A 24,065-nucleotide genomic window follows, 5' to 3' on the forward strand; every position below is an offset into this window, starting at 1 on the left:
AGGAAGGTTCTTGAGTGACGACCCCGTACGGGTAAATGCAGTGTAGGACGACCCCCCACTAGATGGAGTGACGACCTGAAATGCATTGCAGAGAGTCAGTGGATGCAGGTGGCTCAGGACCGTTATTTATAGCAGTCTATGGGGGAGGCTTATGTCCAGCGGTGGACGTATAATGGCTGAAATGATGATGATGATGATAAAAGAATTACAATGAAATGTATGAGTAGTTACAGATACAAGTAGTAGGTACATAGGTGAATTTAGTTCTTAGATAAATTTTCTTTATTCAACCTAGTAACCTACGTTTCTTTAATATTATATTATGAATGTGCTTCTATCAAATTACGTTTTGAACAATATGTATATAAAGGATATTAAATGTTTCTTATATCTTTAAAAATGCAAGAAACTCTGTATTTTGTGAGATATTATTAATTTTCTACAAGTTATTGAAAATCATTTGGAATTTAGAATTCTTATAGCACAGTCACTAATCAACCAATTTACCTAACTAGTACATACCTGAGTAATGAACACGCCCCTCAATACGTCTAATTAGCACATACCAAAATAACAAACCGGCCCCCTAAAATACGCTTTCGTAGCATTCACATTTAGTTCGTTTATGGGGGCACAAAGAAAGGCAATTAAGTATTTCGCATAGGAAGGGGTGCGCGATTGCGGGATGTCCCTTATCCCTTTGTTGATATTCGGCTGACCTACAAACACAGTTTCCGATCCCATCTTTAAGAGGGTACGTATTTAACGATTCTGTTACTTATGTTTATATATAGAAATATAGGGTTGCAACTTCGATCAGTAATAACAAGATTCATTACCTGTTTTCATTAAAATACGTTAGATGTTGCATTTCTTATGAAACAATAGTGTGCGATATATATTTTGGTTTATTACTTTCGGCCTTAGTTTTGCTTTTGGCCAAAAATTGACTGAAACTTTCGGCTGCGCCAAAATTTTGTATGTGTGTTTGTGTTGTATGTGTGTCTAACTAAAAGTTGTTTTTTTTTTAAGGTAAAGAGTAAGTCATAATTTTAACATGTTTTTATATATATCTTACATATACTCTTTAACTATCTGTGTCTCTGTGTAAATAATTGTGTAAAAAAAATACATTAGATTTCAGTATAGAAGAGATTTTTTTTATATATTTCAGTAAGTTTCGATTTTGGTTTCGTTGTCGGCTGAAACTGAGACCAAGGCCAAAAGTTCGGTTTCGGTTTCGGTTGTAAAACCTGTTTCGGTCGGACGCTACTTCATTTTTAGGTCGGTTATATTATATACGTTGGGTATTACTTCTCTACATGGCGTACGTTAGGAAGAAACGCATTGTCGTAGACAAAGTCCATAAAATATCCTCACGAAAATACTACCACATACTCATATTAAGTGCTTTTTAGCATCTTACGTTTCTTGTTTGTTATTATTGAAATACTTTTTATTATTGTCTACAGCCTTAAAGACTATATCTAGTTAGTGATAGACGATTTGTAAGGTATATTTCAAAATATTACCCGATTATTAAAAAAGAAATTATATTTTTCTCTGTATGTATACTCAACTTTTCTGTAATTATGTCTAAAAAGGGCCTCTGTCATATCGTATACTTGTGTGTTATTATATATTTCATAGAGATTGCTTTCTAAACTAGCCAGTACATAAAAAAAATGGCATACCCATACTGTAGGAAGGTTAGCTGTAAAGTTCTATATATATATTTTGTAATAAATTTTCTATAATATACCGACCGTCGAAATCAATGGTACAATCAATGATTCATATCTACGTAGAACAGTTATTATTATCTGTGTCAAAACCTCTTAACAGATTTAACAACTGGGGTGGTATTTTTTTATCCGTTTTAATTGTGTGCACACCATAAGTTACATGACAGTATAAAATAAATATAGTGGCACATAACGTTATCATATTTATTTAAAGATATTAATTATCTGTGGAAATATTCCACGAAATCAAATTTGTTATTGTACTCCCTCCTTTACCTATTAAGTTACTATAGCTATAAGTTTCCTCTAATAAATACAAATATAAGAAAAAATATTCACGCATGAAATCTTATTTGGACATTGCAAATCATTAAATAAACTAAAATATTTGATGTCAAATTTTTTCCTTAATGGAAAACTGGCACAGACACGCCTATATGTACCCCGACGATTGGGTTTGCGCCAAAAAAGGAAAATATTTAGTAAGCATTCGATAGGCAATTTATTTTGCCATCGGCATAGCAAAATTCGCATAGTCGCGTGACCCGATACGAAAAAGATCGGAAATGAAACACTCAGAGCCTTTTAGTATTTGTATTACCTTTCTCCAGTTTTACGACTCTCCGTGCCCCTATCATTCGATATAGTTTTATTGGCTGTATGTGTAATACAAGCTATTATTGTGTGAAGTTCCAGCAATTTTCTTTTTCTGTGATATTCTATTGTTGCTTATTATATCAAAGGAATTTATTTAGGTACCTATTTATACATTATATTTAAGTTAATTTAAATTTGCTATAGAAATTTATAGATAAATAATATACTCGTATATTTTTTGTTTAGTAAACAGATAGGAAAGAAAGCCACGTGCTCTTTACTTTCTACTACTTAATAAACTAAGTATATCTGGTAGAGAAAGCTACTAGCATTAAGTCCGCCTTTTGTATAATTTTTATTTTTTATTTTAGTCAATCAAGTTATTTAAAATTAAAAAATTTAAAACATTAATTTCTTAATTTTTATATAATTTTTATTTTAAAAACAGTTAATTTTCAAAATACTTAATATCTATTGAAATAGTGATGTGCATTTCACAGTATTATAATGAAATCGTAATGGATAAAAGTAACGTCTCTAAAAATAATATTTTAAATCTTCTTATAATAAACAACATATCAAATGTATACACAAATATAACACAATAGACACATTCAAATAATAAATGAATTTCTGTACATATTTCGAATAAAGTTACGTCGTTGCAATGGATTTTCGTGGAACAGAAATCCCGGTATTTAGTCCTTTGTCTGTAAATGTTATTTACTTTGATATACGTATTTTATTAATATTGTTATTGTGTTTTTCATTTTGTTTACTATAAAATATTTATATCTTTGTATAAATATTTTTATATAATGTATTTATTTTTAATATATTATATAACAAAGGTAGAGAAAAATAAATGTCATATTAATTGATTTGTATTAAATGTTAAATGGAATGTTAATGTAGAAATGTCAGTTAAATCATTAAACTGATATCTATTGTATATATTTAGAGTGAGGTCTGTGGTGATATTGACATTTATAAATGAGATTGGTTGAGTCGTCGGCGATGGTGAACCGAAGGGGAAATGTTACCAAAAACAGATTGAAAATCAAGTGGGTTGTATCTATATACGAGTATATATTGCTGACTTAGTAATAGTAAATATTAAGTAATTTACATTTTTTTTTATACTACTGAGGTGGTAAACAAGCATTCGGCTTACCTGGTGGTAAGCGGTTACCGTAGCCTATGAACGCCTGCAATACCAGGGTTATTTATTACACGTGTGTTGCCGACCCTGAAGAAACCTCTTTACCGCCATTTTGAAGAACCCCACGCTGTAGTCTCATGCATAAACCTCGAATGGGAGCTTTTTAAAACTAATTGAATCGAATTGTCTCTAATAAATAGGATAATCGCAGTTTCATCGATGAAAATTACACTGTATAAAATAAAATCTGAATTGTCAAGAGGGATACATGAGATGGGATATATGGGATGGTATGGAACTTCTTGGGTAGTAAATGTCTGGGTATAAATCAGAGAGATTTCATATTTGAAATAATAGAAAAAAATCAGAGGATTTTATCGTGTATTTGTCAGATCTAAATCGAAATCCTTTTCTCCATCTCATTCTTTCAGTCAATTTGTTTTCAGTATCAGTATTGCTTATTTTTAGATTTTGCTATATCTATATATTGCGGTTCTACATATATGTGATTATTATACGTATACATATTATACATATAAATGAGATTCTTCGTATATTACAATAATTTTCCCGCTGAGATTTATCACAGCAATACTGTTTTCGTAATGTTTTCTCAAGTCATTTTCATGATTTTATTTGTTGTAAGTACTTATTATGGTACTTTTATATTACATTTATTCATCAAAAATATTACTACACATATAAAAATAACGTTCTGAATACAGTAATTGAGTATTAATAATTACTGTAGTAATATATTATATATCGTTAATAAATGTACATTAATCTTTTAGGTAAGTGAAAGCAAATGTATTCAGATGTTACTACTGATCGTTGTATATACATACCACACATATAGAATAGACAGGACACATTACGAATGTACCTGCTGTATGTAGTTGTGATTAGTTGCGTGTAGGGCGCAGTAAGTGCCAATTAGGCTGTTTACGGAACCCTCATTGGTAAATATTTACGGAGTTAACGTAACGGCGTGCGAACGATCCCTTTTCATTCAATAAAACACTAGAATTTAATGGCAGAAGTACCTATCACGTTATACTAATGTTTCGAGTATCTTATTTTTGTTTTTAAAATTTATGTCTATTTTTTATTTTGTTTATTTACCACTTATTGCACCATTTCAAAAATAGTACTTTAAACAATAATATATTAAATATTACACTTATGAAGTACAAAAGGTGGTTTTATTGTTAAAGCAATCTCTTCAAGACAGCCTTTGGGTAGAGGAGAAATTTTATATAAATCGTTAACGGATAACAGTCAACTAAACTCTGACTACCCTATTAAAAAGTGTGTATAAACATGAGAAGTTTTTTGTTAATCATTATTTATGAATTAGAATGGCTAACAAACTGGTAATTGATCTGATGGTGATGAGAAAATACCACTTGTACGATATCTAAGGTTCCTTTTAAATACTGCCAGTCTAGAAGACGAGTCATTGAAAAAATACAAGTTCTATGGGTTTGCAGTAATTGTGATTAAGGAAACTAAACTAAGCCGTTTTGATATTATTCGTTTATTTATTTATTGTTTCTTTGCGAGAATTATTTTTATTATTTCATTACTTACTTGACACTGTTGCGGGCCTTGTCGGTTTGGGGAGGCAGGTTTCGGCCTCACTTTTTTGGCAGATATTGACGGCCGCGAATCCAGACCCGTCACCGCTACTGAGACTCGTGTGATACCGCTTACAACGCCATTAGATGATGATGATGTTGTGCAGTCTGTAACAAAAAAAAAAAACATTCCTTTGTGATACATAAAATAGCAAACAAGATGATGGCTCATCTGAATAGTTCTTTTAGAGTATCATACTTTTAATGAGCCTAAATTGTAAATTGCTCTAAAAGGATATATAAATAGATAAAAAAGTTTATCTATCTATCTATTTATCCTTTTAGAGCATCATACTTTCAATGAGCTTAAATTGTAAGTTTTAACATTTTAAATAGTGAAAGTAAAAAAGTTAAACCGTAAAGTATTTTAGTTTCAAGTCCTCATGAAAATATAGAAATTATACGAGTAATTTTTTTTCCTATATATTTTATGATAAAAAGTGGTGACCATGGATTTTAAAGAATACACTGTCATGCTCAAAAATAGTATATAATCAATTACATAGTAAATATTTATTAAAATTGCTTTTATAAAGCAACCTATTTATATGTAAAAGTTATTGTATAGTTATAACATTGAAATATGGTAAATTGCAATGAAATTCTAGTATTCAAATTCATATAATTGGACATAGCTTTTACAAAGAACCGGTACAGCAACTTCCGGATATTTCAGAAATTGAAGAACACGAAACATAGTTTGTGTAGTACCTTCTAATTAACGTTGCATTACCGCATACAATCGTCTATTATATTAATAAAGTTTTGCTTTATGTAAATAGCAAAACTGTACCCTTCCGAAATAAATTGGACCATCAGTTCGAGGCGTCCAGTACCCAATATCAGCATTATTGAAACATAATTTCGCTGTCCTTAATTTCCGACGTTCGATATTAATTTAGAACGGACCGAACGCAAACAAGAGTAGGTCGAAAGTGTACGCAAGGCGAAATTCTGAATTTATACTTCCTCTTTGGGCCGAGAAAAACTGTTGAATTAGGCGAAAGTAAAGATTGTTTGGGTAAAGGATCAATTTTGTGAAAACTCAAAATTTAAGTTATTCCGCTATAAACGAATTTGCTTCAGATTATTGATTGTGAGAGCGTTTTTCAAAGGCGATCGCTTTTCATTGTGTTATAGATGTGTTCTCCATGAGATGAGAATTGAAAATTTTCAATGCATCTTCGATAATATTAAAGATATATCGAAAAATTTTATAACCGAAAAATTTTGCAATCTTCCGTTGCATATTAGCTAACATATTACGGATTAGCTACACAGTTTTTTGTATATACGAATAAATATTATCACTGTTTCACACGTGGCACTAACTAGATCCACACAACTCACTGAGCGTTTGTTAGTCACATGAATTAACAGCGCAGGCAAATGTAACAGGCGTAGGTAGTTGTGGTTACTCAATAATTATTCATTATACATACAGAGAAGATTAGTTGGAATACATGCATTAAGAACAATGTGCTTCTATGCACAAATACACGATCCCGCCGAATCCCGAACAGAGTTCTGAAGATGAATGCTTGATAACTATCTTGCAATGACGTAGGCCGAATCGGAGGCTGGCAAATCAAACAAGGGATAGGGTCGGTCGGTCCATAGCGATCTGTATTGATTCGCCGGCTTTAGGCCGTGATGTGAAGTTCTTTGTCACTCGATGGCAGCCATTAGTTTGTTTATGTTTGTGCGGACCGCATATCCATCTCGACTGACCGATTGCTACTAATGGCGCCGGAGAAAAATGATGTCCGATCTCTTTGAGGGACCTATGAAGGGAGATATATGTGAACTTAGTGGGCGCTTTTCAAAGTGCGCAGTGATGAATTGGTAATGTCGTGGATGGAGAAAAGATGTGGGCGATACTTGGAAAGTTTGATGTCGGCTACGTGGCAGTCCTTAGCGTACAATTAATTGAGATATTTGAGTTGGAGATAAGAGTATTAACACTTAGAAGTAAAGAAAAATTTAATGAAGTTAGGAATTTTAATTTCAACATGTAGTTAAACTATATACTCGTATATTCTTTATTGCACATGTAAATTACATTGTTAATGCATTTATAAATGTTGTGAGCAAGGGTGGACTTATCTCTGACAAAGATTTCTTCCAGTCAACCCAATACAGCCAGAAAGCATGTCATTAGCGGGCAGCTAAAGTGCTACAGCTATTAATATTTAGAATATGAATTAGTATTAACATTAATCGATATATAAACAAATATACAGTTTTTTTTTATACAACTTAGAATGGCATATAAGCTGACGGCCCACCTGATTTAAAGTGGTAACTGTCGCCTATAAACATGAGCAGTACCATGGAAACCCAGTAAATTCACGCCATATCCCACCCTTCAAACCGAAACACAGCCATGCAAACACAACTGCTGCACGGTTGAAACGTGACGTTGAACGAATGGGACAGAGGTACCCAAGCAATCGACTTTTGTACAAAGTATATAAATATGAAATATTAAAATATTAAAATATATAATAAAATATTACATAGATACATATACTACGAGTATAAATAAATACATATAATACCTAGCTACTTATATAATAAATGTATATACAACTATCAGAAATTAAAAAAGAAAAGAAATAATCTTCATTTAAATAGACTAGTTTACAAGTTCTTATCGTCACTTTTATATTTACCACATAATAATATAAGCATCTAAACTAACATTTTAAAGTTTCAATTTATTTTCAAGTACATGAGTATAATAATACACTTTTGGCATTTGAATAATACTTAGTAATTAATATCTTGCTGTACAACTGGTGCATAGATAACTATTTGGATAGAACTTCGACTAACGTTTCATTAGCTTCATCCATTTAATTGTCTAGGTATCTATTTGCATTCCTTCAGTTGTTTTGGTACTATTCCTATACGAGTATACTCGTAATCTTACATTATAAAGTATATAAATTGGTAATGTAAAAGAGAGGAAACATATATGTTAGAGTGAGATAGAAAAGCAGGACATTAATTTATACAATATATGCTTGAAGCTGATTTGGTGGGAGTGTTAACAAAATAAATTCTTATTATTTTTAATTTTTGAAGTGTATTAATATTAAATTAATATAAGTTGCTTAAAGTTAAAATGTACATGAATATAATATAAATCAGGAAAATAAACCACAAAGTTAAACATTTTTTATATATTTACACTGTAAATAGTTACATATTTAAACACAATATTCTAGAATGTTAAAAAATATTTTGTTCAAAAATTGGTAGAAAAAAAAATTGCTAATTTAATCCCAAAAAAGTTCCGAATGTCCCCAAATTGAAATTATAACAAAAACGTGAATTTTCGCAATTTTTGCAACTTCAATTTCGTACACATTTAGATCTGTCACGTGTACACATTTACAAAACACGCTTACTAGTGTAATTATTTTGTCTCGTATTTGCATTAACAATGGCAGTCTGTTAGTATGTAGTACAAGTACGTTTTACTATGTCCACGCTCGTAGTTGCAAGTTATTATTTTTGAGTGCCACGTTCGCTATAGGAATTATTGTTATAAGTATATTAAATAATGTATTTTGTTCGTTTGTTTAATATTTTTATTGTATATTTTATAATGATAAATTTAATATATCAAAGCAATGCTTAGGTACATATGGATTTATATAAAATAGTTTTACTATCAACATTGTATTTTCTTATTTATTTGCTTTTACCTGCAACTTCGTTCACGTGACCGGGATGTGTTCACTGACCGAAATAAAAAGTAGTCAATAACCTTCTCCATAACATATATGTACGAGTATGTACGCATTATATTGAAATGCGTGTTATCTTGCGGAAGTTCATATCACTGGTTATTTCATTAGAATTATTCTGTTTACTTCCGCTACCATTAGTATGTGTGGGACTTTTTTTTTATGTGTGAAAATGGAATGGTAACCTCGCCTGCGCTAGCGGAATACGCTGGCGGGGCACCAGTGAAGGGTGATCGATGAGAATGAAAACAGGCCAGTTAGCCCATCATGATGAATTCATCAGGAATTAACCATGATAGTTTCCAGGGAGAACCGCGAAGAGGTCGACCTGGTTAGGTATATTGCTAGCAATGGGATTCTCAGTCTTCATTACTGACAATACCTTTCCCCCCAGTATGCGTGGGACTGCCAACACTCGAATATTGAATATGAAAAATAATGGTGGTCAACCAGTGATATACGTATTTACCGAATTTCATAGTAATTGGTCAAGCAGGGGGGGAAAGGGATTTTTAGTAATAGAGACTGAGAATCCCATTGCTAGCAATATACCCAACCAGGTCGACCTCCACGCGGCTCCTCCTGGAAACTATCATGGTTAATTCCTGATGAATTCATCATGATGGTCTAACTGGCCTGTTCTCATTCTCATCTATCATCCTTCACTGGTGTCCCGCCAGCGTATCCCGTTAGCGCAGGCGGGGTTACCATTCCATTTTCATCCATCAGAAAAAAAAATGGTTAAGCAGTTAAGGCGCTATAAGGTACCAAACAAACAGTCAAACTCACATACAAATTTATAATATTATTTCTCGTAGCTATCTTATGTGCTAAGTTAATATATAATCTACCTATGTATCAAATTTTATTCAAAACCGTTCAAAAGTTTTTTTGTTCATAAGTTTGATTTCTTATTTCAAAGATGATGAATACTCTTATCCACCTGAGACTAGTATGTCTTGATGGATTGTGTATGGTCAAGTGAGTATTACCGTTAGAATTTCAAAGTTGTTACAAAGTCTGGAGGTGAGTTACGATCTGTATCTAATGTTATCGGGATCGATACGCTTGTATTACTACACATACATATGACTACATGTGGTGATACAATGTTGAGGGCCCTTTTGGGTGGCTGGAGATATTTGAAACATAGATACATATAAAAACATAAAATTCTCATTAGTATACTAGTTACATTTCAAATTGTCCGAAATTTAATTACAAAAATGAATAATTATCACAAGACAAGACATAATTATAGTGAAATTATTATTACGAATGAAAATGTATATGTCTAGAAATTATATTGCAAGAAAATTTATATTCAAAGTACATTTTGGGAACACGTCTAACTATAAATACGATGGTTAAAAGAGAAGGCAAAATTAGTTTAAATGCACTCTATTTTGAATCAATTTCAAATTCAATTCAAAATTCAAAATATCTTTATTCTTATCTTGTAGGTCTATTACAGACTCATATGACATGTTAAATCTACCGTCAGTTCGGAATGATTTCGAAATGAGAAGAACTGACAAGAAACCCAAAAGGAAGGAGGTTCTCAATTCCGTAGTTTTTTTGTTCGTTAGTTCATAACTCGGCCAGTTCTAAACCATATTAGAAAATTGTTTTTTTTGTTTGAAAAGAAATACCTACGGATTGGTGGAAATTTTATTCACATCATTTCTGTAGTATAATTTTTAAATCAAAATAACTGGTTTTGTCACAATTGATTAATAGGTCTATCCTGTAAGTATAGGACTAATTCGGAAGTATATCCTGTAAAATTTTTATCAAAATCGGTTCAATAGTTTTATATCAAAATAACTGGTTTCGTTTAACTGAAGTAGGTTTTTTTGCGGGACACAATCTTTCTTTTTCTTTATCAGTAGATTTTTTTAGTCACTCATTTTTTTTATACAACTTAGAATGGCAAACAAGCTGACGGCCCACCTGATGGAAAGTGGTAACCGTCGCCTATAGACATGAGTAGTACCATGCACACAACAGAGTATACTGTTTCGCCCACCTCCCATGCATTGCCATTTCTGAGGACTCAGGTGTTATTCCTCTGTACCCTATAAATTCACTGCCATATCCCACCCTTCAAACCGAAATACAGCCATGCAAACACAATTGCTTTACGGTTGAAACACGAATGGGACAGAGATACCCAAGCAAACGACTTTTGTACAGAGTCTCCCATTGATCATTTATTGAATCTTTTAGGTACTTATTTATTGAATTTGTATATATAATTTTTGTATATATATGAATGAGTAGAAATAATAGATTATGGATAAAATTAAAATGTATTTTTTTTTATTTTACATGACTCAACAGTGCTTTATGCTGTTTTTGTCAATATTAAAATAATTCAGTTAAATTTTAAAACTTATGCTATTTTTTTGTGTATTTATTGGATAAAGTTCACTTTGTATAAACAAATATACGTACAAAGAGAAATTGTGTCAGTTTTGGCTTTTGTGTCGAACACAGACGATTGTATATAAAAGTAAAAAAATACGTAGTGAAATAAATAATATATTAAAACCTATGAAATACGTTTTAAACCAAAATGTATAATCAATAATGAAATATAGTGTAATGAAACTTTGTAGGTATTTGTATCTTTATGTTATCCCGTCAGTTTACTTCCCTGGCGGAGTTTCCTTTTGAGTTATTTTATGAGGTTGTTAAAGTTAGATGAGTTAATGAGAGGGCCCTATGGGGACCTCCGTTTAGACTGGTCGGTTGAGTTCCCGGGACGACAATATTAACAGTATGGCACTTTACGCATGTTATCACACTTGCAACATTGTTTTCGTCATTATTTAGTGTTGTTCTACTATTAAATAGTAATGAAGAAAAAAGTATAGGTACTTATTTAAACTTACGGTCAAATTTGTTTAATTTTACATTTATTGTATATAATTTGGAAAAATCATATCTGTTTATGTATTTATTAAATACGGTGTTTACATATATGTAAATTTGGATGTAAATATATAAATAGTTATAACATAATAAAAAGGAGAATTGATTATTGATATACTATGTATACTTAAAAAGAAATTTATTATCATCGCAAACTACAGGCGATATACTTTATAGAGACAAATTTATTAAAATTAGACGAGTCAAATTTTAGTAAAACTAAAACTTATCAGACATTTGTCGTTTCTACTAAAAATACAGACTTCACTTAGAGCTTTATCTCGAAATATACGTATAACAATAACTTTGACGATGTATTTATATTGCAACACGTATGCACCAAAAAGGTACGTTCACATCGTATTACGAAATGTATGTTTCCGTGTTCATAACTGTAAACATACGATCGATACGACACGGTTGAATCTCGTACAACTACATTATGTCTCACTTGTACGAGGAAGATCAACTACAACATTGTACTCCTTGAATAGTGATTTGATTCGCGACACACGCCGTGTGTAGGTGGCACATCACGTCTACGCTCGGAGTGCTACGAGCTACGTGCTACATGTTTACGCGCTACACCGCACACGTAGACTGTCGATCTTGTACCGTCATACTGTGCTACGAAATTGGTATTATGAAATAAATAGAGAGATAATAATTTGATAATAATATCTATGTCATAATCGTGTCACAATCAATTGTCAATTGCTGCCCTCGTAGTAAATGTAACATTTATATTTCACCAAGCTAATCAACATCCAATGTGTAATATTCAATAGAACTTAATGAAAATGTAAATTAAGGAATAATTGTTACGACTATATTATAAAGATAATCTACTGATGACCAATATATGGATAAATAAAAGATAATAATTAATTGTTTAATTTGTTGCTAATTTTATTTAGAAAGCGTTTCTGTGATAAAAACGAAAAAGTAGTTAGAAAACGCTATTCATTACTGTCGTAAGTAATTCACGTGATTTAAGCTGAAGAAATACATATATTTGTCTTACAATACAATGCGACGAGTCTACCTACATATTACGAGTCTTCCTTCAGCTCATATTCTTACTTGCTAAGTTGCTGCTATAATGAGCCATCGTAAAGAGCCTCAAACCGCGTGTTTAACGTTCACTTTAGCTTATACTTTATGCGTTCATAGCTTCAACTCCACTCTTATCAGAGTAATAATATTATTAAACAGTATATAGCAGATATTTAGAATTAAAGCAGATAAATAGAAAATAAATTGGAGTAATGTTTAAGGTTAAATATTTAGGAATTTACATATAAGACCTATTTGTTATTTAAAGAGCCTAATGATTTATTTAATTGATTGGTATATTAATATATTAAAAAATCATTGAAAAAACGTATATGTTTATTGATTTTTATAATATATACCATTCCTTAATATTGGTAACGTTGTTGATAAAATTGCTATTTTATATATATATATATATATATATATATATATATATATATATATATATATATATATATATATATATATATATATATATATATATATATATATATATATATATATATATATATATATATAGTTTTTATCATTAAACACACCTGTGAGTTTTTTGTATTTGAAAAACTTATGAATATTATTAGGTTGTATTTCTAGTCATGTGTATAAATTCTTGGCATATTTTAACAAAGTTTATTTAGAGTCTTTATTTGCCAAGAACTGTCAACTATATTCGGAACATTATGGAATTGAACTTCAAATTAAAAAACCCGAGGCAATTCTAATTGTTGTTTTTATGTTTAATATTTGTAACAGTTCATATTTATTTATAAAAAAGCAGACATTCCTTAAACTTATATTGAATATTATGAAAGTCTTTTTTATTTGCGCGCGAGCCTATTGCGAATCATATTATCACGAGTTAGGAAAAAACGCTGCGTCGAATAAGGCATTTACGAGTCGTCATAAAATTGTCTCCGAGCCAAAAACGGCAGACAAAGGAGTGAATAAACGGTGAGATTGGAAAATTATTCATATTCGTGACCGGGTCGGCTCGGTTCGCGGGCCCACGCCTCGGGTCCTTCATGACATCGATATCTTATTATGTATATTTGCAAACCGATGGATATTTCTGGAAACATACACGTTGTACACTTAACAATGTTATTTCTGTTCTATTTAGAATTTCTAATATACATATGTAAATGCCTGTACGTTTAAATGTAAACATTATTTATAGTTCATCTTGTTTTATTTGTTTGCGTTTCAATGCTAGACATTTTGACTAAATTGTAACGTCTCGTTGAAGGTAACCTTTCGTAAATGTATTGGAAAACTGTACTTAGATCTCTTCACAAGAACTTTTATACAACGACACAGTGTGTCATTGTTGTGCTAGAGTAACATTTTCTGACACATAAAACGCCGGCGGCTGAGTGTAACTGAAACACGCTAAGTTGTATTTCGACAGCGCAAATATGTAAACAGATATTATTTAGAGAAATAGAACTTGAAATTGGATGTGTTTCACTCGAAGACATCGTCTCAGATTTAGATTAATTAAAACACAACCGAGAGCGTACTTAGGGTACTCACTCTGTACTCTGAAGTTTTAGACATAATTACAATAAGCAGTACAATTAAACATAGGGACGTAAATGTATAGATAATAAGGTTAATTATTAACGGCTCTATACGACGTACACATAAACGTATACAACATCTATCACGAGTTTCGGAAAGTCAGTTAGCGGAATGGGAAATTTTAATCACATTAGCAGTTGGGAATTGGAAGCTTTGGCAAGTTACCGTAAGTGTACCTCAGGCGTGACATCTCCGACGATTCATTTACCAAAGGTGTATGTGACAAAAGAGGGTTTCTAGTGCAAGGATAATAATAAATTCCGCAGGGATTGAATGTGTACGAGAGATATACTCGTAGTTGGACGGCTCGATGTGAAAGTCGTTGCGTTTTACGGCTCAGTGAGTGGGACAACGCTCAAGGTGAGATGTGATTGTGTATTAATATTATAAAATATTATTTGTATTTCCATATCGTTATTTTACCCTCCCAAAGGAGTATATAACTATTTCAATCGGGATCAGTCTTCATTACATTTCATTATCATTTTGTATGCATTTTGTGTTTTCATTTTGAATGCAAGGAACTTGGCAAGAAAATAGATAAACAGTCATCTAAATAAAATATGACTTCATAAAATATGATCATGTTGAAAACGTTGATTGAAAAAAACTAGATTGTAAAATTTTATGAGTATTTAATAATATTAGAAAACCACTTGTCAACAGTTGTCGACTCATTTACAAAAAAGATGTTATAATATGTAAATAACTGGCCGGTTTCGCATTTAGGGCATTTTATGACAATGTTATTTTATATATAACTAGGTATAATTTGCAGTTTTGTCTACTTGAATTAGAATAAAAAGAACAATACTATATATACTATATAATCCATCTATATACTATATGTACTAAACATTTCAATTTGTTTAGCTTTATAAAAATAATAAATTATATTTAAATATATTTAAAAATTCACATTCATGATTCGTGGGGTAAAATTTCAATATCTAGAATTAGTAAATTATAATTTATAAAATCGAATATGTTTTTAAAAATTACATATGAGCCGTGAGAATGTATAAATCAAAGCCTTGGATCGTATGCGGAAATAGATGTAATATTTCATCACTATGTTATGGGTCGTTGAATCAATTTCCCTATGATATCTTCCTCTAATGCTTTTTTTTCTTTTGTTCATTCGTGACAATGTTATGGTTTTAGATAAAAAACATTGCCCATATGACGTCATATCTACATTTGCCAATATGACGCATTTATTATAAGAAAAAAAAAATTATAAGGGTTTGAAAAATAAGTAGCATTATCTAAGAGTTATTGATAATTTATGGATTAATGGATAATCAAATTTAATAATAATGAAATATTATTTATAATATTATTTTACCGTGTGGGTCCTAGTATAGAATAGGCCGCCCCTTCCTTTCTCGTGGGTGTCGTAAGAGGCGACTAAGGGAGGGCGAGGGATGGGCAGCAGCATCCTTCTTACAACATCTTCAAATGGCGGTTGCCAATCCGCATGCCAAGCGTGGTAACTATTGGTAAAATCCCCCAAGGGGGAGGCCTATGTTCAGCAGTGGACAGTTTAAGGCTGATATGATGATATATTTGAATTACGTTTTGAATTTTGTTCTGTTTCATCTCAGGAAACTTCGCCTGCTTCTTATATTATTCCAATATTGTAATGATATATTACACATTTATACTGATTCATGAAAAAAGCCCATGAATGTAGTCAATTATTATTGGCGACAAATAGTAATAACAATTTATACGACAGTTTATTCGACGCCAAGCAATAATGCATTTCCTAACTTAATTTCATAATGTTGGTAGCAAACTTCTTACCTGATAAATGCACCGCCATTTGTGTCACATTCAGAGCACGGGTTGTTTCTAAGAGCGTATTCACATTAAACAACAGATAAAATTTAAGGTACTTGATATTTAGATATTTGTCACTTAGTCACACTTAAAAGGCATAAAAAATAATTTACGTGTTTTTATAATTGGTATATTTTTATTTAATCGATTATTTACAAATTATTAATAATTACTTATGAGACGTACTTATGGATAAGGGCTTTTTTAAAGTATGAAATTAGTCAGCCAACCGCAAAATAAACATGCAGTTAAAGTCGATATAAACTATTATAATTAATTTTGAATGACGGTTGCTATTATTCCAAAGTAAATAATAAGTATATATTATAATAAATTGTTTGATTTACAAAAATGTTTCATTAGTTATTTGTATATTTTATGTGCTGTTATTTCAATATAAGTGCATGACAAGATTTACCAATACAGTAACAAATACTAAACACCAACTCTTTGCAAGAGTCGCATTTTATTACTATTACTCGTATTCTTACCGGTAGGTGGAAACATGCGCTAAACTTTGCCAGGTTATTTATCAAGCTTGTCACGTGTGTTTGTGTTAAATTTATCGCATTTCGCTGGAAGTTAACTTCAGACTGCTACAAGACAGAGGTTACGTTTTACGTATACAAAGTCGCGAGATTTTGTATACCTAGATATAATTATGCGGTACGTATAGTTGTTAATTAGAATGAAAGAGTTAGAAAATCTTACAAATGTACTTATATTATATTTAACATATAATTAAGTATATATTATTGTAATTTATTGTTTCATATCGTATCAGCCATTAACTGTCCACTGCTGAATATAGGCCTCTCCTATAAGAGAGGGTTTTGTCAGTAGTTGCCACGCTTGGTAGACGAGATGGCAACCGCAATTAAGCTTTAGTGATGTTTTAAGACATACGCTGCTTCTCATTGACTTTTAATTAATTGTTTAAATACTTATAATTACACAGAGATATTGATTTGAAAAGGAAGATTTATTAGAAATGATTTGTGATATTATATCACTAGTAATTATAATAAGATTCTAACTTACTGCCAAATGATGTTTACAATGTAAGGTTGACAAACTGTGTATTAATAGATTATTGTGTTGTTTTCTCTTTAACGGCATGCTTATTTCTGTTTGCAAACTGTTATTGTAATTTATAACAAATAAATAAATATAATTATAGAGGACGAAATTGAAGTGATTAGCAATATTCAAAACTAACAAGTATCTGCGTTTTGCTCATAACATGATTAATATTTACTAGTAAAGTTATTAATATGCGCATAATCGATGAGACGTTGTCTAGACACATTATATTTAAGGAAACTGAAATTAGAACACGGAATACAAGTGGCTACAAGTTGATTTTGCTTAGTAACACGCAGCTTTTCCCTTCGCATAGAAAATGAGTAAACTTTGTCTAAATGTGTAACATCACACAAAAATATAAACTAATTTATAACCTCTGTCGGCTTTATCTTCTGGTCGCGTAATTTGAGTGCATTGATTCCGCAGTTTTAAAAATCAAGTTATGTTTTAACTTTATATTTGTAAATTTCTGTTATGTGCATCAACTATATAAAATAAAATTACTTGGAATGGGCGTCATATTTTACAAGTAATAGGACATATTTTATTAAAATATTTGTAAATTAAAATGAAAATCATCAAAAATAAAAACTAGCAAGTGTCTCTTTGTAATCTTACATGTTACTTATTCAGAACTGCCAATGTTTTTATAAATAATCTCTTTAGAATATGTGTTTCAGAGAAATATGCCTGATTCCTCGTTCAGGGAATTCCAGCGCAAAAGCAAAGTAAATGTGTTAGGTCATTAAGGGCATCACATATTTAAATACGATTAATTTTCATGCGGTAACGTTAATTGCTATTACAGTAGACAATACTCAAGTCAATATCTTAGTTTAAATGTTATTTACACTAAGTACTTATTAATGATAAAATAATAGAGAGCTGACTGAGAGCTAGATTTCTAAATTTAAACTCTATTTGCATCAACAGAAATAACAAATTGCAAAAAATTTAATCAACATTCGTTTTCAAATAAGTCAGGTTTAAAAGGAAAAGCTGGAGTAACGATACGATAATAGATATGCTAACGACCTATTGAACATTCAGCACAAAACTTAGGCAACTTTTGTCATAGTCATGAAATGGCATCGATCTGAGCAAAAATGGCATGAAAAATTATTTCTTGGCATGTCGAAGGATAACAATGTAAAGATTTTAAATAGCATTTGAGAATATAAAATTCTTTATTTATATTCTTTACTAGCTTTCGCATGCGACTTCGCCTGCTTGGCCGGGACATATTTACTGATCGCGATGATCGATATTTACTGAAAAGTAGCCTCCATTTCATGTAGTACGGATTGTGGTCACCCATTCCAGTTGGAACCACGGCCGGGGTTGCTTAATTTGCATTAGCGCTACGACCTTTAAGCAATAACTCACTTCTCATTGTATTATATACTTAAATGATAATAACGTACCTAATACCTTTATAAAGTTTCAGTAATTTTAACTGATCGGTTATTTTATAGCATTTTATGATATATGCGATTCTATAGATTGGTATAACTTTTTTATTTATAAATTGATGGAAATAAACACTAAATGTTAAATGAAGCAAACCGCAATGCATTAGTGAACAATTGTATTAAAATCGGTTGAGCTATTTCTGAGATTACCGTACACAAACGTAAAGACAAACAGACAAAAATTCTAAAAATCATTGTTTTGGGTTCCATTGCGTTTAAAAGCCCCTCTTTAATAGTTTTTCATATATATCTTCCATGTACAAGCAGTGATTCGTTACAATTTTATTAAATGTATTGATTGATTGATAACAAAAGGAAGAACATACAAAATTTTATAAAAATAATCTGTTCGAGTTAAATTTGGATATAAAAATTAGTTTTTTTTTCAAAAATAGAGATAAAAACAGGTACTTGTGTATTCCACAATTAAAGGTGTGGAACCAAAAAGATCTACACGTACGAGTATGATTGACGATTGTATTGTAGCATACGATTGATACGTTAGAAGGTTATTTCTTGTTTGATATAATAGCCTAGGTTATTCCATTCTTTTAATAGATTTTTTCCGTATGTTCTATACATATGGAAAAGTTTTATTGATGGACAAAATGAATAATAATAGTACTTAAAAACAGAAAATAATTGATTTTTTGTGTTTATTTATTCACTCTTAATTGCATCATTTAAAGAATGAATATATGAATATATATATATATATAAATTCTTTATTTCATATGTATGAAAGAGTATTTATATGTTATTGTTAAAAGTTACGTAAGCATACATTATATTTTAATTTTATAACTACCGGTTTAGATCGTGCTTGCATCACAGTCACTCATGACTAAGAATCACGAATTCATTTCTAAACTAGTCGAGCTTCTTCGATCTAATTGCACATAAGTTAAACCGGTAGTTATTAAATTAAAATATTTCATGTTACTATTTAGCACCTTAAAAGCTAGTCTAAACTGTATTCATTTACATTTAGTACGAAAACAAATACTAGTTCTTGTCCCAGTCATGCAGACGAAATTGTGTACACAACATTCCAAAGTCAGTCAGCTTGCTTATTTATTTATTACATTTTTGCAGATAGAAATGAATCTTACATTTAAACAAAGGCTACTACGACTTAATGACTATATATTTCCCCCACAGTGACTCCTGTAAACCGAGATTTATAACGGTTACCACACTGACATAATGTGTGGTGAAGCTCGTACATGTTCCTGGTATTGGGACATGGGGCAGCCTCACAACGTCATCAGTAATTGCACCCACAAAAATCTTCTATGATACTACACTGATAATACTACTTGAATAAATAGGCACTTATGACTTTATTATTTAATAATAGAATCTGTCAAGACCGACCCACATACGCGTATCCTCGAACACCCTTGAGCCGCGTAATCACTCTTCATTCCCCCTGTGGCTCATTTTCGCTGCGGATTAATACAGAAAATACTACAAAGCCACATATTATTACGTTAAAATAATGTATTTTCGTGATACCTACGTCTTAATATATTTATATTTTATCTATGTACACACGTGTAACGAATTTCAAGCATAAACCATTTTCCAGGAAACGTGTTTGTTGAATCTGCTGTGGTTCGTATCCTGAAAGGTATTAAGCCAATTGAATGTGTCACAATACTTATACCTTATTATTGAGATTTGGTTACTTACACTACAAAAAGATTATTATTAACTTGGATGGAAATTATTGCTTTTATATACTTACATGATAAACGAGTTAATATTGTATATAAGAAGGAGAGATAAGTAAGGAGTGATCATAAGTTTTTTTTTTATATAACTTAGAATGGCAAACAAGCTGGCGGCCCACCTGATGAAAAGTGGTAACCGTCGTTTATAGACATGAGCGGTACCATGGACATAACAGAGTATACTGTTTCGTCCATGATACCCCCCATGTATTGCCATTTTTGAGGACTCAGGTGTTATTTCTCTGTATCCAGTAAATTCACGAATAATGTACTCGTACAATTTAACACCAACTTTCAAGCTCTGTCTTGTCTGGGACATGTAAATATATCCTTATCATTGGGAAGGCATAATACCGAAAAGGTTCAAAGTAAAAAACAATCGCCTTTGCTTTACTTTGCAAATTCCCTTTGGAAATTTTGATATTTTGTCTACCCTTTTGAAATAGAATCAGAATCATAAATCTTTTATTCATACAGGACTATTATAGACACTAATGACACCTCAGATTTCTTTTTCATGTTACCGTCCACTCAGGAAATCTTTTAGCTTCTATCAAATAACATAGGTATGAAAAAGCCAAATAAATAATTCCTTAAAATGCGTAATATAGATACTACTCTAAATAAAATCTAATATATAGCCCTATCAAGTAAAATATTCATATTTTGATGCGCCAATAGAAAACTAATCGTCCTGTTATTTAAAAAAATTAGGATTGCCTAATTGCCATAAACCATATAACAACAAAAATGACTATGTATTTTTTTTCAGTATCATGTTTTTACTAAGTTTTTCAAATAATTAAAGATTGTGTTGTACAAAATAAACCGACTTCAATTGTGATAAAACCAGTATTTTGATCTAGAAACTGAACTACTAAACCGATTTTGTAGAAATTTTTATAGTACTAATCTATAAATATATCCTTTTAGATAATATAAGTGTGTACAATAAAGTATAAATAAATAAAAAAGAATTTTCCAAATCGATGTAGAACTGACGGAGTTAAGAGGTAATAAAAATTAAAAAAATCAACTGAATTAAGAATCTGCTTCTTTTTGAAGTCGGCTGAAAAATAATAATCTTTTTACCACTGCACTATGTTATTTAATAATTACTTATTTTATAGTTATTACTAAAATAAGATTATAGGATCTAAAATAAAAATACTTAATAATTTGGGTATACATTCGTGAGTATTACTGTTAAAAAATGTAAAGTTATTTTTACCACTGATCTGTTACTAAGAAGTGAGGAAGTGAAAGTAGGAATAAACAGTACTTAATTTGAAACTAGATGGAGTTGTGTAATGAGTCTAGAGCTATTTTATTGTTTACATATACTATATTTAATTCGTAGTTAACATTTCACTTTAAAATATTTGGCATTATATAAAAAACAATCACTTTACCCGGGATGTCCAGAAGACACGGCTGTTTTCTACATAGCTACATTTGAAATTTCACACAGGTTTAAATTAAAAAAAAATATAGAATATTCGTTGGACAACTATTCAATGATTCAAATAGTACTAGAAGTATTTTTTGTACATAAACACTTGTCACATCCTGATTAAAATTGCATACGAATTACTGACGAAAGTCGTAGATTTGGGATTACTGTGTATGTTTTTTTTTAATGCAAAAGCTCCTATCTTTTAAGTCATAGGTTTTATATTTGTAAATTATAGTGCTTGTGCATGTGTCGATGTAAAATCTTTTATTGTCAGTTCTTAAATATTTCTAAACGCAAGTTTAAGCTCGACATTATTGTAGAGCAACACTAACTCTACGAGACAGTCCCTAACTATATTAGGTTTTGAAATATCCATTGTTTATCTATTCTAAATTAGTATTTCAAACGATTATTCTACGCTATTCATATGTAGCTGCTCGCCAACTCGTTACTAATTTCTCGATCAACTTACTATTTGTAGTAACGACGACTCGCCGAAATGATTGCCTTGTTTTAGCTTTTGTATAAATTTAGATAAACTTGTCAGTTAATCTAAACATATGTTATTTAGCAATTTAATTAAAACCATTAATTATACTTTGAGTTGAATTTAATACATATATATAAAATGTCTTCAAAGTTTGAGATATTTTGGATGAACAACCATAGTCAATGCATTAAACCTTTCTAATCCATAAGGTGGAAAATTTTCAAGTCTGTACGCCAAAAAGAATGTCAAAAAAAATTTGAATATTTTTTATGATATTTATTAAGAGATATTAAGATTGTGCAATACGTGTTACTTGAAAAAAAAAAATTTTTACAAGATTTCAAAATTAAAAACTTTAAGCTTCAAATTGCTGTTTTTTTTTACTCTAATAAGACCAACAGCCATTTGAAAAATCGCCAATAATTTAGACTTTTTTTTGATACTTTAATTTTTTTCCCCTAGTGTATATAATGCATAGTTCGTTGTTATCACATTGCGTAACTTATCGGCTTGAATATTTATTTGTATCAGTTAGTATTATTGTGAAAATATATAACTTTAGTCATTTTATTCAGACAAAATTTAAATTGAAAAAAAAAGTTCTTTTCAATTACAATTCGAAGTTTTATTTTTTGTAGACTTGTTCATGATTTCCAAGAAAAAAAATAGAAAAAGTTAATTCTTCATGAACCTTAGAAATGGTTAGGGTATATAAAAAGAGAAGAGTACACTCTTAACACACCCAATATACATATTGGGTGTGTTGGAATATAAAAAAGTATGCATACATACCTAAATTATACACTTAAATTTATAAGAATTAAAAATACCTAAATATAAAAAAGAGAATTCTATACAATTCAAATTTGTTAAGACATTAAACCAACAGAGTATTTGTTTAATATTGTAAAGGGAAAAGATTTGTTCATTTATTTGTTTGTAATGGATAAACTCAAAAACTAAAATAAACTAATATTTCTTTCACCTATAGAAAGTCACATTACCAGTGTGTAACATAGTCTATATATTTTTTCAAAAATTTTATCCACCTATGTGAAACCGCGCTAGATTACTATACACACACACATATATATATATATATATATATATATATATATATATATATATATATATATATATATATATATATATATATATATATATATATATATAAAAGTTTTCTTAAAATGTGCAATAAGCAGAAAGAATAAAGCACCGCCACAAATATAAACCGCTATGTACTCGGATTAACATAAGTGAAAAGAGAAATAAACCAATTCCGACTAGCTCCGGTGATTTAGACCAGTCTTCTGACTGACAAAATGGCCCATTTGTATTCATGCTGGCGTCTCCACTAAGGTTTGGAGGTGCGTCGACATAGTCGATACGCAATTTTCCTTGATTCCCAGATGAAAACCTTGATTTTGTGCGGTTATGATCTACTATCTCGGTGCAACCTATTTGTCCACGACATTTTTTTTATAAATCTTTTAAAAAATCTGTA

General features: G+C 30.6%; 1 protein-coding gene across 1 annotated transcript in view; it reads right to left on the minus strand.

Moving 5' to 3' along the window:
• The window catches only part of LOC113519720 (zinc finger protein 541), a 344,226-nt gene that overhangs the window by 64,453 nt on the left and 255,708 nt on the right, over positions 1 to 24,065 (minus strand). The window contains exon 5 of the mRNA XM_026904897.3: positions 5,098 to 5,252. Coding sequence (XP_026760698.1) covers positions 5,098 to 5,252 — 155 coding nt within the window. The remainder of the gene's footprint in view (positions 1 to 5,097; positions 5,253 to 24,065) is intronic.

Source organism: Galleria mellonella, unplaced genomic scaffold, assembly GCF_026898425.1.
Source record: "Galleria mellonella isolate WM207_F2 unplaced genomic scaffold, CSIRO_AGI_GalMel_v1 utg65, whole genome shotgun sequence".
In the NCBI taxonomy this organism is placed as follows: domain Eukaryota; kingdom Metazoa; phylum Arthropoda; class Insecta; order Lepidoptera; family Pyralidae; genus Galleria; species Galleria mellonella.